This window comes from Dromaius novaehollandiae, chromosome 9 (assembly GCF_036370855.1).
Source record: "Dromaius novaehollandiae isolate bDroNov1 chromosome 9, bDroNov1.hap1, whole genome shotgun sequence".
NCBI lineage: Eukaryota > Metazoa > Chordata > Aves > Casuariiformes > Dromaiidae > Dromaius > Dromaius novaehollandiae.
This window is the reverse complement of record NC_088106.1, coordinates 13,208,315-13,225,124: the sequence shown is the minus strand read 5'-3', so window position 1 is coordinate 13,225,124 and position 16,810 is coordinate 13,208,315. Positions and strand designations below refer to the sequence as shown.

At 56.7% G+C, this 16,810-nt stretch overlaps 2 protein-coding genes across 4 annotated transcripts in view; one reads left to right on the top strand and one right to left on the bottom strand.

Moving 5' to 3' along the window:
• Window positions 1–1,311, top strand: part of MUC4 (mucin 4, cell surface associated) — a 20,585-nt gene extending 19,274 nt beyond the window's left edge. For all 3 annotated transcript variants that reach the window (XR_010390483.1, XR_010390482.1, XM_064516766.1), the window contains one exon: window positions 164–1,311. Coding sequence is in view for 1 of the 3 variants with exons in the window: in XM_064516766.1 (XP_064372836.1) it covers window positions 164–220 (57 nt within the window). In the remaining 2 variants the exon portion in view is untranslated. The remainder of the gene's footprint in view (window positions 1–163) is intronic.
• Window positions 1,231–16,810, bottom strand: LOC112979397 (mucin-4-like). Its single transcript, XM_064516768.1, has 12 exons — window positions 16,671–16,810; window positions 8,655–14,087; window positions 8,142–8,281; window positions 7,407–7,571; window positions 6,942–7,097; window positions 6,077–6,207; window positions 5,150–5,238; window positions 4,490–4,669; window positions 4,086–4,238; window positions 2,814–2,933; window positions 2,214–2,258; window positions 1,231–2,049 (listed from the first exon to the last, which is right to left on the bottom strand). The coding sequence occupies exons 1-12, from the start codon at window positions 16,726–16,728 to the stop codon at window positions 2,033–2,035; spliced, it is 6,687 nt and encodes a 2,228-aa protein (XP_064372838.1). The 5' UTR covers window positions 16,729–16,810; the 3' UTR covers window positions 1,231–2,032.

Sequence of the window (16,810 nt, the reverse complement as noted above, 5' to 3'; positions counted from 1 at the left end):
TTATACCCAGCCCCTGCATGTCTGAAGGCCTCTGCAGGGTTCTGCTAGCATTCGCATCTGCGTTATGCTGCCGCTTGAGCTCATAGCAAAAGCCAGGCCTGCTGCAAAGCTCTTGCACAAAGTTACTCATCATCTGTAGCACTGCTTTGTTTGTTATTTACAGATAAGGATTGAGAGGCCACATGTCAGGCCTCCAAGCCAACCAGCTCAACAACCATAGCATGCCGCAATCTCCAAGGCAGCCGACCACTGCTGTTCCTGCTTCAACACCTCCGGCTGCTTGTGGAGAGTGAGCTGCCTGCTGGGTTGGATGCTGTTCCCACCACGGACGCCTCTGCCATGCTGTTCTGCTCTTGAGATTTTTGAGCAATGTTATGTGTGTGGAGCAGGGAACAAGCATCTGCCTTTTGGGTTCTGGTTGCAGGAATGTGACTTTTGGGGACAGCTTATCTAGGGGTGATGTCTGTGGAAGGAGGTGCCTTTGCTACAGGTCACGTTGGAGGAGATGCAACTTTTGAACAGAAAATGTATTTTTAGCGTGGGTCATCAAAGTGAGGGGACTCCCCCTTTCACTAAGGACAGTCAAGGTAGTCTTTGGATGTGTGAGTAAGGAGGTAGTCCCCTGTGGAATGTAACTGGACCCAGCACAGCCCCCTGAGAGCAGAGTCAGGTTGGACAATGCAGTGATTATAACCCACAATGAACAAAATAGAATTAAAAAAAAAAAGATTATGGCATGTTGCTGAGTAAGTTGTATGCATCGTGCAGTGCCTGTGCACTGACCCCCACTTTCCTTTTCCAAGCTCTGGAGCGCCTAGTGGCAGATTGCCCCTATGGTGCCAAAGAAAAGATGCTCGTAGCTTCTGTTGCTCTGTCCCAATTCCCACCCTCAAAGCAACAGGTCTCACCTCATTGCTTTCTCAAATCACCACACATTGTAGCTCAAATCACAGCCCCAGCAGCCCAGGACCAGGTCCCTGCAACCACCCTGCTGCTCTTCGCCCATGTTGATCAAAGGTGCATCCTTGGTGCAGGAGCTGCATCAGGCACAGGGCGAGAGCCAGCCCTGGCCCCCAGCCCTCCTTCCCTTGAGGCTGGCAGGGGCCAGATCGCAGTTGCGAACATCCCACCCAGCAGCTCGGCTCTCCAGGCTCACCACACCACTGCTCTGTGCCTGCCCACATCCCCTTCCCAGCCTTCGGTGCAGCAGAAAACGCAGCTGCCACGGGATCAGAGATGCTTATGCCCATCAGACACTTTATTGAATGAACAGTATTTGATAACTCTTTTTTTTTTTTTTTTTTTAAGAAATAGAGATGCCCTCTCACAAAAAATTATTTTTCTACCACCCTTTCTGATTGTGGAGGTGAATTTTGCCCTGACATGTCTGGCAGAGACATCAGTCTGGATCAGTCCAGAGTCAGAGAGTTGTTCCTTCTCTGGGAAGCAGGGGCCTCTGGACTGCCTGGGAGGAAAGGCTCGGGACAGGAGTCGATGCAGGACACGCAGATACCACCAGTTCTAAGGACCGTCTCGGGGGGCCACCTGAGGCAATGAGGCACTCGGGTGCTTGGCTGCATTTGGCCCACATGAGCTGCAGAAATCCTTTCCCACATGCTGGGACACAACCAGCCCTCCCCCTCCTGCCTCCCCCAAGATGCAGGGAAGAGGAGACAGTTGACTGACACAGCTCAGCAACTGCCCACCTCCCCACCAGCAAGGAGGTGCCTGGTTTTCGGAACAGCCCAACACAACAGGTACCTGCAAGGCTGCGGCCAGGAAAGAGCAAATAAAGCAACCAGCTCCCTGTGACAAAGCTGGGAAAGAAATGTGAACTTCTACCAGCAAACACAACTGCAAGCACTGGCTGCGTAAGCCCACCCTGCACAGAGGGCACGGGCCGATTGTGGCTACAACAAATGGGGGAAAGCGGGTCACGCAGGTTTCCTGTGCGGGAACAGGAGCAAAAGGCTTGTTGGAGGATCAGCCACAGCACAGACCGTTGTGGACAAGGAATGGCGTGAGCACCAAGTTACACGACCTCTCCACCTGCAAGGAAGAAGCGGTAAGTACTTGCCGACTTCAACGGAGTTGGAGCCTCCCACCCTGGTCATGGCCACGTGCTTCTCCCCAGGCCTGGGACAAAGCTGGACCCTTGGGGCTTTCTGCCTGCTGGGGCAGGGGTGGGAGCAAGCAGCCCTGTGTGCGCTCACCTTCCTGCTCCGCCGAGTAGCTGTCTGCCTCTTCCGACGACCGCCCTGTCAGTCCCAAGAAAGATGACAGATCAGTTTACACCAAAGAAGCGCATTGTCATGTTTCTCCTCCCCTCTAGGTGCCATCACCCCCAGATTACACCGGTGCACGAACTGCTCTCCCAGGCAGCCCGTGTCAAAGCCTCCAGTGCTGGACACCGCAGAAGGCATTTGTGCTCTCATGTTTTGAAGCCATGAACACCCCAGGAAGACAGTGTTTTGGGTTGTGTCAGCAAGAAGGAGCCACCACCATTGGCCACCCCATTTCCTGGACTTGTCATATCACCTCCCCAGGCTCTCTCAGCGAGGGAAGGATTTGTTAACCTAGACCCTTGCTCCAAACCCTCCTCTGCTGCCATCTCTCTTCCAGTCTCCACTAAAAAAGCCTAATCCCAGGCAGAGCAGATACCTGCCAAACTCAGCACTGGCCAGCGCATGCGTGGACACCCCAAAAACCTTCCCGTGCCCGCTGCGGGCTGTCTCTGCATTAGCCACATGGAGGCTGAGCTAGTCTCCCACCCCGGCACAAAGATGGCATCACCCCATCGGCTGGAAACCCACCAGTGCTGGGCAACTGGTATCCATCACAGCCCATCTTCGGTCTCTTCTCGCTGTACCTGGCGCAGAGTTGGGCACTTCCCGCCTGGTTACAGCACCAGTCGTGCAACTTCAGCTCCTGATCTGGAAGCAAAAATTAGAGTGAGAGGAGGAAAGCCAGAAATGCTGGCTCCGAGCAGGGCAGCGTTAGCTTGCACTGGCCCCAGCACAAGGGCTCATGCTGTGTTTTGCAGGTATCAGATGCTCCATGCTCCCTCCAAAGGCAACAGCATGTCAGGAAATAGGTTTGCACAGAGATTAAAATGATTTACAGGCTACAGTGATGCCAGCTTCAGCCACGTGACTTGGCATGGGGAACCTGTCCTGCCATCCCAGCCCACCCAGACCTCCCTCGTGTCGCAGAGGCAAGGGCCAGATGAGAAATGGTTGAATTCATTCACCCATAGCACCAAGCCTGGGAAATCTGTGTGCATGTCAAAGCCCTTGAATTACTGGGGTAAAATCCCTTCCGGACGAACATCACATCTACTGCTTCATAAACCACAGTCTCATTTCACACCGATTTCATGCCTTGTCTGATTTCACACCGATTTACTCTCCACGAGCTCCTGGATTTATTGCTGCTTTGACTCACCTCCTGCTGGCTGCAGGAGGCTGCAATTAGCTGGGCATTAGCTCAGTGTTGCTGCATTAGCTCAGCATTACTGAAGCCTTGGGATATAAGGGCACTACCCTCAGCCCTTTCTCCATCCTTCATCCTGCTGGGCTCCAGCTTCCCCAGATGCAAAATGCAGATAATCCTACATGTCAGGCTGGGCCGAACAGCCCGTGGATGCAAGGCACAATGCCGGGGAGGGAGCCGGTCCCTGCCTCAGTGGTGGGCTCTGCAACGCCAGTGCCGCTGCGGCTGGGGAGGCCACGGGCCTGAGCCTGGGTCTGAGCACCTCAGAGCATGGCACAGACACCCATGCCTTGGCCAGGCGGCCCACGAATATGCCCAAGCACCTGGCAAGCTCCCAGCAATGTCAGGTGCTGGACTGGAAAACACCAGAGCCCTTTGCTGGTCAGCCTCTGATTGCTGCTGCCACCAGCCCAGCACACGCCAGCGTTGTGCTGCTTTGCTGCTTGCCATAGTATCATGCTGCCTCTCTCCTGGCACAAATTTAGCTCATGGCTAAAGGTATCAAGGGACCTCTGCAGGAGGCTAATATGCCTGACCTGCTAAATAACACTGCCATGGGTTATGTTCAGGACAGCTGGGCCGGCTGTGCTTACCACGGTAGGGGGACGCTTGTCTCGAGGACCGCCAGTACCTCTCCTGCCGCCCCTCGACGAACTGGCTCCGGCTGTCATAGAGGCAACGGACCCCGGCACCGTACTGGTTCGGAGAGGCGGAGTGCAGCATCGTCAAGCGGGCGCCCAGCCGGCCTGAAACGGGGCAGCGGTGAGCATCGCCGCAGCGCCTCTGAGCCCATGGCCCCGCGCCGGGGAGAGGAGAGGGGCTTCCCTTCGCCATCATCCATCAGTCCTGCCCCCTGAGGGGCAGCACTGCCTGTATCCCTCTCCTTGCTTTCCCCCACATCCCCCGCCTGGCATGCTAGGAGAGAGCCCAGCCACCCCACAGGGCACCTGGGGAGGGATGGGTCAGGGAGGATCTGGAAAGCAGCAGCCCCACTTGCCTTCCCGGGCACTCCTGAAGCGCGGATCCCGCTGCCCTTGCTGCAGGGAGCAGGGGCACGCGGGCAGGCCCCGGCTCCACGTCTGCGGCTCCTGCTGCCGTCCCGTCCACGCCAGGCACTTCAGCCTGTAGTTGGCCCCCACGCGGCTCTCCAGCTTGTATATCCACAGCCCACGGAGATCTGGGGAGGAGCAGGGAGAGGAATCTCCAGCCATCAGCCAAGGTCACCTTTGGCTCAATGCAAGAGGTGAATATTGCTGGTTCAGTCAGTGTGGACCCCTGACCATCAGCCCTGAATATAACAAAACCGGCTATGCCAGGGAAATAGGGAAGATGTTTTTCCCAGAGAAGAAATCCTGGACAGAGCTGTTTATGAAAAACTTAGCAAAAAGTGCCTGTGAAAATGGTAGGGATATTTCAGGCATGTAGATGCCTGAAACCTCAGGCACAACCTCAGGACACAGCCAGCGCCCAGGAGAGGTGTTACGTGTGCTTTGGGGGAAATCTCAGCCTCGGTGACATCTTGAATCTTGTTGCCTCCAGCAGGCCAGATTTCACCCCGCTGCTGGGGGGTGCATGGGGGCTTGGGAGCATCCCCCCAGGCAGACCTTCCCCAGCCCCTCACAGGCTGTGCCAATGCCCCGGGGCTGCGTGTCCCTACCTGTGTTGTAGCCCCTGACCTGGTCAGGGCGGTATTTAGCAGCCGGAGGTCTTTGAATGAGATCGTCATTGTGGTAAATTCCATCCCCACTGTGTGCGGAAAGAAGAGAAATAAATAAGTAAAATCAGAGATTGCACTCCCTGGGGAGGGGTCAGATTCTGCCCAGCCTCAGCCCGTCCCTTGGCCACCCATTCACCCGCCTGGAGCTGCTCCTGCCCGGCGTCGTGCTCCTCTGGGCTGCGGCACGGTGGGCTGCTGGGCAAAGGCGCAAGCCGTGTCAGCCTGCCGTTAGTTTTGGGTGCTGCTGAGGCTCAAGGCCCTCAGGAACAGGGGCATTATGCTGTTTTCACAGCTGTGATGATACAGAGCATGTGAGCGCTCGCACTCAAACCAGCACGCACAAGCGCGTGCACACTGTGCTCCTCACCCCATGAGCCTTTTCTTTACCCAGCGGTAGAAAACCACTAATAACCAGATCCTGGGGACTGCCGGTCTGTGAAGCCCCAGCACAGAGCAAGGTATAACGTAACCAAGGTCAAGAAGTGACTGCTTGAGCCAAGCAACTGGAAATCCCTTCTCCGAGCAGCGCAAAGTTCATTAAACACCACCTATTCCTCACTTCCAATCCCCAAACTGCCAAGGCACTGCCAGTCTCTGACTACAGTGGGATGTGAAGATCTTATCGTAAGCACAACCCAGCAGATAAGGGTTTTGCAATGTGATCCAACTAATGGGGCAAATACCCGCATATGGAGCTGTTAGGCCACACGGGTGGGCAGATCTCAGCTAGGCTGCCTCGTCCATCCTGGGCACTTCAGTGGGGAAGGATTAAACCAGCCGAAGCATGCAGTTCGGCACAGCACGGTGCTCGGAGAAGGCAGGGGCAGGAAACCATCCGTACAGCTCCTTGGAGCCATGAGCAATTACCTGGAATAGCCGATCAGCACATTCGTAGCAGCAAGTTGGGTGTAATCCCATTTCATGCCTCCATCTTGGTACAGGATCAGGAGATAGGATCTGAAGCCATCAGTGGTGAGGACAGCCTGGTACGTGCTTGTCTGTGGAGACACACAGCAGTCGGCTAAGAAACCAAGCAAAGCTGCTAGGTTTAAAATTAGGGATACAGGTCAGTGCTTGCTGCAGATGGTGGGAAACAGAGGGGCTCAATTCCTAATGTGCAAGGCAAATGCCAGTCGGGGCTGTTTTGCATTTTGCGTGACAAGCGTCACATTTTTACTTCGATGTTGTTTCATGAGAAGCCTCAAAGTCGGGCAGCTTTTTGTAACTGAAAAAATAGTGTTTTTGGTACACAATAAACTTGCCTCACATTAAAGATAAAGATTTTAGGGAGCAGGGGGAGTTCAACTAAAAGTGTCCCCCAAAAAACCTGTAAATCACCAAATATGGATGTAGCCCATTGCTTTTTGGCAAAAAGCTTACCAATGCTGATCTTTTGCACAAAATCAGTTTCTTATTTTCAAGTAAAGACAATGTGAGTGCGCATGGGCCAGCAGAAGTCTCCAGAAAAGAAAGCACAAGTATCAGCCTGGGCTCGCGGTGGCTCTGGGTGTCAACCCCAGAAATGAGGTGAACTCTGCACCAGTGCCAGCAGCTCACTGCTCAGTGTGTCCATTCCTTTTTCTTAAATCCCAAGGATTTTCAGGAAAAGCTCAACCCTCTGGCAGGAAGTCCCACCAGGGCATCCGAGCAGGGGATCCGTGTCATAACCCGCCCACACTCACACACACAGCCAAACGTGATGGCAATCCCTTAAGCTCCAGCAGTCCCTCACCCTCCTGGTGTTGGTCTGTGCTGTGCGGGCAGGAGCCTTCTCCCAGGTGACCTTCAGGGTCCACACTGCCGAGTACGAGGTTTTCATGTACCGTCGAATCTTGGCTTCCACATCACGTATGAAGGGAGGCTTGGCAGAGTTCAGGGTGAGGAACTCCTGCAGGTTTGGTACATGTGCATGGACATTATCTCCCGATAAAGCAAAGACATGTCTAAATTTGGCCTGTGAAGGGAGCAGTGCAGCCCAGGTGCTCTACCCCATGGCTAAGGGCTTGGACGAGCCTGAGAGGGAAGAGCCTTCCTTCTCCCAGATCTGGCCCAGACATGGGAAATGCCACTCATCGGCTCAGTTGCTTATACAACCCAAGGGGCACCCAAAAAACATGTAATGAGTTTATCATCGAAAGGTGCTTAATGCAAAAGCCCTCAGTGCAACCCAGTCTAGCACACGGGTGACTTCACTGACCTGGTAAAATGTGGTGCCAACTCCTCTGGAGAAGTCGGCATCATCCCAAAACACGGCAATCATGGGAACCTTCTCACGGCCATTAAACCCACCAGGAGGTGGTTTGGGGTATGGGAAGATGTCATTGTCCGAGGCTGGGAAAACGATTTGTCCGTTGTCTGTGAACTGAACACAGTGATCCATCCATCAGGTCCTACATCTGACAGACAAAGTCAGAACCGGCAGGACAAGCTACTCAGACGTTTGCACGCCTGGCCCATACTCCCAGATGCCTGTTGGTTTGTGCCAGGCCCTGATGCCAGATGCAGCGTGGTGGGACCCCCAGGATCCCACGTTGACCTGATGGGGGCTGGGAACAAAGGAGTAACCCATGGTGCTATCAGAAACTACGGCACGGGGGGAACGATTAAAGATTTTGGTTAAGTTCTCTAATGGGCTCTACTGAATCAGTCACTGGAAGCCACTTTATAAAATGGGCATGGGAATGGCCGCAGCATCTCTGATGGTGAAAGCTGGCAGGCGTGACATTTCTGAGAACAAAACTGGAGGAAGGCCACTGTCAGACCCTGCTGAAATGGCCACAAAGTCACTTCTCGCTGTGAACAGACACTGAAAGCATCCTGCTCAATTCGCCTCTCCAAGGCGCCCATCCCAAGTCCCCGGCTCCTATTCTCTCCTCTGGGTTTTCGGGTGATGGACACCAACGCGCCAACAAGTCAAACAAATTAGACTCACGTAGAGAGAATCACGCAGGGTTTTCCCGAATGGGAATCCAGTCTCAGGTTTGAAAAGTGGAGAATTAAAGTCCACTCTCCTTTCCACGTACTCGCGGTCATTTTCCCTTGCTCCATATCCGTAGAGCGGCACTGCTGCAACTGAAACAAAACGCTTACAGTGAGGGACTGTGGCAGCGGGACAGCGGTAAGTTAAACACCCCATGCCTGTTTCTAGAGATGTTTATAGCCTCCAGCTCCACTTTTATGTCTGTTAAATAAAGTATTTGGACGGGATTTTTCCATACAATGGCAGGCAAAGGTCTGCTCAGCCCAACAGAAGAAGCAGGTTCCTGCTGCCTGCGCTCAGCACCCCATGCTCATCCAGGCACCATGGGAGCTCCTAGCAGCACATCTCCTGCAGGCATCCTGACCCCTGTCCGACAGCCTCAGCTCTCTGTCCCCATCTGCCCACTGCGCAGGTCGAGCCCTGCTGCTGCTCCCAGCCCAGGTCACCCCCACACACATCCCCTACCTGTGGTCATGGACAGCAGGGCTGCGGGGGCCACAGGCCCTCCCGGCAGAGCTGGAAGTGCAGCAGATGATGTTTGAGGGAGGAGAGCAGCTGCCCCGTTCGCTCCATGCCCAGGGAGCGCCTTTGTGCCACCGTGGAGCAGGGCTGGTGAGGCTGGGCCAGCAGCTGTGGGGCTGCAGGACACGGCTGGGTGCACGGTTGCCGGTGGCCCTCCCTGGGCTGCTCCCTGGCCCGGGGAGGCTGCAGGGACACTCGACCCAGCAGCAGCAGAGCCAGCAGCAGCTACGTTGGTGAGGCCAGCGATCGCCTTGCCACCCGAGGAGGGCTGCAGGGCCACAGATGATGAACCGCCAGCAGATCCTGGTCCCAGGATTTTTGTCATGGTGCTCTCAGCAGCAATCCTGATGGGAGCAAGGCCAGAGGACCCTCCTCCTGCAGGCCCTTGCACCAGCAAGGGCTGAGTGGGGGGCTCCACGGGCACTTCAGGAGGCAGTAGAGCTGCGGCCCCTGGCCTCACCGCTGTGCTGGGGAGCCTAGGACTCAGCTCCCCTGGGCTGTCTGCATCCCCTCTCCCTTCAGCAGCTGCAGAGCTGGGCAGGACCCCAGGGCTTTCAGGCTGGGGAGGTGGCAGGAGCAGGGCAGATCCAGCAGGATTTGAGGAGGCTGCCCTGAGATCTCCCTTTTCCAGTGCAGAGGGTCCCACTCTCAGGTCACTTGCTGAAACTGGAGAGGAAAACCTGGAGCCAGAAGATAGCCCCTCGGGAGCAGGAGGTGCAGCCAGACCCATGTTGGGAGACATCGGAGCTGGGGGCTCTTCTCCCAAAGGTGCTGGCAATCCTGAGGCTGTCTCGTCTTCAGGAGACCAAGGAAGAGCAGTTTCAGCATCAGCCAGTGGCCTGTTGAGTGCCTTTGCTGAGGCCAGCAGTGTGCCCGCCACCGCCAAGCTGCTTCCACTCCGGATATTGGAGGGAGAGGGGGGTTTCTCGTTAGGCACCTGCACTGAGCTTTCCCCCATGCCTCCCAAGGAGGCAGGCAATGCAGCAAGCCCATGCCCAGGGAGCAGCAGAGAAGAGCCCAGCAAGCCGGTAATGCCAGCAGTGGCAATGCCAGTGTCCAGAGCCGACGGGACCAGGGTCTGTGTCTGCTGCGGGGAGGCAAGGGCAGATGGAGCCAGCACTCCGGCTGCTATTTGTACGATGGCTCCTGCCCCATCTCCTGAACTGGTGCTCAGGGAAGCTTCATGATCAGCCGAGACTCCTGCTTCTCCTCCAGGGAGCTCGACCACATTGACTTGGCTCAGTTTTGTGTCAGAAGGTCCAAGATCTGAACCACTCTGGATGCCAGGGGCAGACAGGGGAGTGCCTTCGGGGCCTGAAGACCCTGGGCCAGAAGCTGAGCCTGCATTCAAACCATCGGCTCCTCCACTGGCACCAGGAAGGCCTGCTCCCACCGTAGTCACGCCGGCTGTCCCAAGTGGTGAAGACCCTTCAACAGACAGAGAGGAGGGTGCGGAGTGCTCCACAGCTCTTACTGCTCCATCAGGGGCTCCCGAACTAGATGTTCCCTCCACAGCAGGGCCCTGTCCCCCAGCGGACACTCCATCAGCAGGGACGGCCTCAGCCAGTTTATCTGCTTCTCCTGTGGCAGGAGGGGCTCCAAGCTGAGCACTCCCCAGGGCAGGCTGCGAAAAGCCAGGAGCACTGGGCACTCCTCCAAGGTAGCTCACCCTGGCAGTCTCCAGAACTGAGGATGCTGCAACCACATCATTGGCAGAGGCAGGACCAGACAGGGACCTGGCATCAGGCAGCTGATCCATCCCAGCCACTGTCCCGCTGCCCAGAGCGGAGCTCAGGGACGGCTCACCGCCAGCTGCGCTGCCACCTGCTCCCAGCACCTGCTCCGCTGTGCCGGCTTCGCTCCCCTCCGCTGCTGGCAGCCCTGGGCCAGCACCAGGCCAGCCCCTGGGGACAGGGGACACGGGTCCCACCAGGCTGAAGGATGATGGGCTGTGGGCATCCAATACTGAATTCAAGCCAGCGCCTGGTCCACTGGCTCCAGGGAGCTCTGCTCCCTCAGAAGTGCTGCCTGGCATCCCCTGCAGCTCTGACCCTCCAAGGGATGGGAACATGGGAGTACTGAGGTTGGGACTTGCTGGTGTCTCTGTTCTGTCATCGGCCCCAGAGAGGGTGCCGGCCACAGCACCCAGGGCTGGCTGAGGAAAGTCAGCAGTGCTAGGGGATTCACCGGGCAAATCCCCTTGTCCTGCAGCCACCCCAAGACCGGGCTCCAGGGCAGCACTGCCAGGCAGAGAGGTTTCTCCCAGGGCTGTAGCCACTCCTGCTCCACTCCCGAGAGCCAACGGATGGGATACTTCAGCATCCGTCAAAGCTCCTGCTTCTCCTGCTGACAGCTCTCCCAGAATCACAGGATCCTGCTGTGGGCTGAAGGCTGGAGGACTGGTGCCCATATCAGGGCTTGGGCTCTCTGGATTTCCTGCCCCTGCCACATCCCCAGCACTCTCAGCCTCCAGAGTTGCAGCAAGGTCTGGGCCACCCTCACTGTCCAGAGAGGCCTGGGAAGGGCTGTCAGGGCCAGGAGCTGCCTCTGCAATGGGTCCTGCTCCATCAGTCTCCAAAATGGAGGATGCTGCCTCCCCATCATTGTGGGAGGCAGGACTGGACAGGGACCCGGCGTAACGAAGCTGATCTGTCCCAGCCACTGTCTCACTGCCTGAAGCAGAGCTCAGGGGCAGCTCACCTCCAGCTGCGCCTCCACCTCCTCGCAGTGCCTGCTCTGCCACACCAGCTTCACTCCCCTTCACTGCTGGCAACCCCAGGCTGGCATCTGGCCAGCCCCTGGGGACAGGCCACACAGGTCCCACGGGTCCAAGAGACACTGAGCTGGAGGCATCCAGTGCTGGATTGAAGCTGGTGCCTGGTCCGTTGGCTCCAGGGAGCCCTGCTCCCTCAGCAGCACCACCCACCAACCCCTGCAGCTCTGACCCTCCAAGGGAAAAGGGCACAGGACCAAGGCTGGGACTGGCTGGCATCTCTGCTTCATCATCAGTCCCAGAAAGGATGCCAGCCACAGCACCTGGGGCTGGCCAAGGAGAGCCAGGAGCACTGGGAGATTCACCAGGCAAAACATCTTGTCCTGCAGCCACCCCAAGGCCAGGCTCCAGGGCAGCACTGCCAGGAGCTGCAGGTCCAGGCAGGGACATTTCTCCCAGGGCTGTAGCCACTCCTGCTCCACTCCCGAGAGCCAACGGATGGGATACTTCAGCATCCGTCAAAGCTCCTGCTTCTCCTGCTGACAGCTCTCCCAGAATCACAGGATCCTGCTGTGGGCTGAAGGCTGGAGGACTGGTGCCCATATCAGGGCTTGGGCTCTCTGGATTTCCTGCCCCTGCCACATCCCCAGCACTCTCAGCCTCCAGAGTTGCAGCAAGGTCTGGGCCACCCTCACTGTCCAGAGGGGCCTGGGAAGGGCTGTCAGGGCCAGGAGCTGCCTCTGCGATGGGTTCTGCTCCATCAGTCTCCAAAACAGAAGGTGCTGCAACCACATCATCAGGAGAGGCAGGACCAGACGGGGACCCAGCGTCAGGCAGCTGATCCATCCCGACTGCTGTCCTGCTGCCCGGAGCAGAGCTCAGGGATGGCTCAGTCCTGGCTGCACTGCCACCTCCTCCCAGTGCCTGCTCTGCCACACCGGCTTCACTCCCCTCTGCTGCTGGCAGCCCCAGGCCCACGCCAGGCAAGCCACTGGGGACAGGTGATGCAGGTCCGAGGGATGCTAGGCTGGGGACATCCGGTGCTGGGTTGAAGCTGGTGCCTGGTACATCAGCTGAGGGGAGCTCTGCTCCCTCAGAAGCGCCAGCTGCTGTCCCCTGTGGCTCTGACCCCCTGAGGGATGGGGACATGGCAGCACTGAGGTTGGGGCTCACCGATAACTCTGCTCCATTTTCAGCCCTGGAAAGGGTGCCAGCCACAGCATTCAGGACTGGCTGAGGAGAGTCAGCAGCACTGGAAGAGGCAAGGGAGGCTAAAGACCCGGTAGGGATGTCCACAGGGGACAGCAGACCACCAGCAGCAGTGTCCCATGGGGCAGGGTGCAGGGAAAGCTCAGCTGGAGCCACAGTCCCAGTGGGCAGTGGCTCTGTGTGCGCTGGGAGCAGCATGGCAGCCAGGGAAGCGGTGGCACTTTGCACATCAGGCTCTGTGGGTGCTGCAAGTGCCTCACTAGCTGCAGGAGATGGGGCTGAATTAGGACTGCCTATATCCACCCCTGAGGATCCCTGTTCATTCCTGTCGGGTCCTGGCAAAGCATCCGGGCTCAGCTCTGTCTCGCTGGCAAGGCGGGAGGTTTCCTCTGGGTTTCTCACTGCTTCCAACACTGTCTCACTCCCCAGAGGTGGATGGGACAAGTCAGGTTCACCAAAACCACCATCTATTGCATCTCCTGCTTTTCCAGCCTCTAAAGGAGTGGGACCTTCCTCAGCAGCCACGGCTGTTTCTCCTGCCGGCCCCTGGATGACACCAGCAGCCTCACTTGCCTGCTCATCCTGCCATGTTGCAAGCAGCTCCCCAGCCCCGGAGTCTGGGCTCAAGGAGGGGGCACTCGCTCTGCTTTGGAGATCTGCAGCGAGGGTTACACCTTCTTTGCTCACTCCCATGGTGGCTGTGTCCAGCCCTCTGCTTGGTGGCACAGTGATGCCAAGACCCAAGGGGCTGTCAGCAGCCTGGTCCTCAATAGCCCTGGTGGTCGGCTGTGCCCCACCAGCTGATGGAGAAAGGAAGTGTGGGACAGATGCAGTGCCAGCAGCAGGCTCCAAATCCTCTGCTCCCTCTCTTGTCACAGACACTGAGAAGTTGTTATTGGCATCCACAAAGAGCAGGGAGGCTGGGGTAGTCCCAAGGGATGTGTCAGGAGCAGCTCCTGCTATGTCAGGCTCTGCATTTGGGGAGAAAAGGGGCTCAGGTGTGGAAAATGAGGCAGCGTCTGCACCCGGAGCATCCAAACCCCACTCATTTTCCTGAGACACATTAAGAAACTTGGTCACGTTTGTCAAAGCTTGGGGGTCTCCAGTGGGCACCTGTGTTTCTTCTTGCTCTGGAGGTGATGGACCAGCCTCAGTATCATTCCCTGCCGCTGAGCGGGAGCTGTATTCATTTGCTGCTGTCACCAAATCACTCAGCTCTGCCCCAGTGGGGAAGGAAGAGCTCGTGGGGCCTCCAACAAGAAAGCTATCTGCCAGCGAGGCGGCGATTTCAGCGTCAGCTGCGGTACCTGGCAGCAGAGCCGCCGCAGTACTCATCTCCGCATTCTCCGGCACCAGCGCATGGGTCACTTGGCTCTCTGCGGTGGAGGGAAAAGCTGTGTCCACCCCAAACTGCCCCTCCGTGGTGACAGGGACTGCGACGGCAGCCCTGAGCCCTGCAGAGAGACACAAAGCAGGTTAAGAGCAGTTGGCCTGCCGTGCTCAGCCTGGTGCATCCCTCCAGCTGTGCAGCCCCAGGCACCACGTGGGGTCCTGCCCCGGGGGCAGCCAGGCAGGGATGCCAGCAAGGAGGGAGGGCATCCCACACGTGGGTTTGGGGCCAGCCTAACTGCTATTGCACCCCTCATGCGGCCCAAAAGCAACCAGGTGCCAGCCCCAACCCAACCCCAAGCTGAGCAGGGTGACTTCGAGGTGCTTAAGAGCAGGAGAGGGGGCAAGATGGCTGTGCTTTGCTGTGGAAACACATGGGGAGGCAGAGGGGAAGGGACTGGGGGCAGAGACAGCTCTGGGATGAGCTGAGGCATGGGCGGGGGGGGGGCAAGCTGAGGAAGAGTACAGCATGGTAGGGATGAGCAAAGGGGAATGGGGCTGAATGCATGAGAAGGGGGCCTGGAGCATGCAGTTGTGGGGGTCAGCAACACTCCAGGGAAAAGGTTTGTGCATACACGAAAGGAGACTTCTACAGCAACACTTGAAGCTGATTTTGTTCCTGCATTTCATGACAAGGGGTTGAGCTCTTAAATCGTGAGCACCTGGCCACAATTTCTACAGCAGCATTGTCTCTGGGCATCCTGCCAGAGAGCTGCTGAACCCACAGGGCTGAGTCACAGCCGGGGCAGGTTATTTGCACCCCGCTCCATTCCCCAGCAGACCCCATCAGCTGAGCTGCAGCCCAGGCCTGTCTGCTCTTGGGAGGGCTGGGGAAACAGCTAAAGTGCTCACTTAACTGCTTAAAAGCAGAGTGTGTTTCTGAGCCCTATTTTCTCTTGCTGCCACATTACAATGCACTGTCTGATTTAAGATACAAGAAGTGCAATCCAGGCCATCACGTACGCAGTGGGTTAGAGATGGTGTGGCAGCTCTGCAACGTTCTGCATTTTGCGCATTAGTGGCAGTCAGCTGAGACAGGACACAGTTTGTTCCAGGTCAGGGAGAAACACTTGCATATGCACAGGCACAAGGGGCTGCAGCATGCTCGATACCACAAGATGTTACAGCCCAACCCAGATACACCACAAAGGGATGGCACTGCCCGACTGTCGCCTCAGAAGAGCTGGGGACCTGTAGATCTAGTTCATATCCCCAAGAGCATTTCAAAGTGCGATCTCAGGACAGCCCTTAGCGCTCTATCCTCTGTGCAGGCACACCCCAGAGCATACTTGCTTCTGCAGGGCCTCTCTGGTTCTTACGTTTTTTCACCTTTTGGGTGTCTGGGATGCATTAAAATACACTTTCCTTAAAGCTCTTTGGCAGGTAAGAAATTATAGTTTAGTGAAACATTTATTAATTGCAAGTTGCTTCTGACACACTGCAATTAAGCCAGTTTCATTAATTCTCTCCTGAGTATGAGCCTGTGTGCTCCTGCCCAGGTCCCACCTGCCCCCAAGGTGGGCTAATGCTTAATGCTATCAGTGGGAACCAAGGGGTTTGGTGCCCTTGGAGGAAATATTGAGCAGCTCCAAGTCTTATTTCAGGATGGGGATGCAGCCTCTGGAGAGGCAGAGGTATCTCTGCCAGCTCCAGGAGGGGCCTGGAAGATCTTTTGACACTTGGCTTTAGGCAGCTGCAATTAGGGGAGACAAAGTCCACCCTGAGGGTGAGATAGTGCCCTCAGCACCATCCCTGCAGCCCAAGCCTATTCCTCATCCTGGTGCTCCAGCTCATCAGATTCCCCCTGCGAGGTAGCCAGATACCCCAAGCCGTGGAGAAGCCTCCAACCTCGCTGCCAGCCCATCTCATTAGCATGCTGATAGCTTCATGGTGGAGTCATTAATGAAAGTTATCTCCTATCCCAGACCAATCCTCAAGGGAGCCATCCTCCTCCAGCCCCCCATTTCCCCTTCCACCAGCCCATTTCCTCCCCTACCCCTCCTGCACTTCTCCCATCTTTGCCTGCTGAGCTAAGGCTTTTGCAACAACCAACACTTTCCTATCAGCCAGGGATCAGCCGCTTCCCTTTTTGTCTCAAAGAAAACACAGTGAGTCAGTTGAGTCCCCGCAGGTAAGTCTGACATGCTCCACCCCTACAAATCCATGTTTTATCTTAACTCTTCCATATACAGCAGGAAACACCATCCACCCTGCAGGCCAGCAACCGGAGCAGCAGATTCACGGGAAGCTTGTGCAAGAGGAGCCTTGCACCAAGCACCAGAGCTTGCTCTTCCCCAAGGTATGGGAGAGACAGGAGCACCTCTGGTGCCTGGCAGACCCAATTTGGTTTCCTTGCTGGAGGGGTGTGTGGCAGCATGCTGGCTCCCCAGGTCTGAGTCTTATCTGTCCCATGGGATGGTGCAGCTTGCAACTGGCCCTGCAGCTGCAGCTCACTACAAAGCTAAGGTGATATCTGTCCCTGAAACACTTCCCTAGCTTTTTGGCTGCAGCATACTGCAAGCACTGGTCATAGGAAAAGCTTCCAATGTAGCCAGGAAGAAGCAGCAGCTCACAACCTTACCTGCTGGCTGAGGGAGCACTAGAGGCTTGGGAGGGCTCAGGCACTAGCAGGGAAACAGAGGACATACCGTGCAAAATCCACACGCAGCATCCCACAAAGGTCCGCAGCATCCATCCCCTCCCCATGCCTCAGGCCTCCTCTCAGTCTGGGAAGGCTCAGAGGGAGGCAAGGGCAGCCTTGTCACTGCCTCTCCTGCTAGAGTCCCAC

What these genes read in the sequence shown, in the direction of transcription:
- LOC112979397 (XM_064516768.1), bottom strand. Translation starts at nt 16,728, where the DNA reads ATGGGGAGGGGATGGATGCTGCGGACCTTTGTGGGATGCTGCGTGTGG. An exon ending in CCTGCTGTCCATGACCACAG is followed by an intron (nt 8,282 to 8,654) that starts GTAGGGGATGTG and finishes GTTTTGTTTCAG; the next exon opens with TTGCAGCAGTGCCGCTCTAC. An exon ending in GGTCAGGGGCTACAACACAG is followed by an intron (nt 4,670 to 5,149) that starts GTAGGGACACGC and finishes GCTCCTCCCCAG; the next exon opens with ATCTCCGTGGGCTGTGGATA.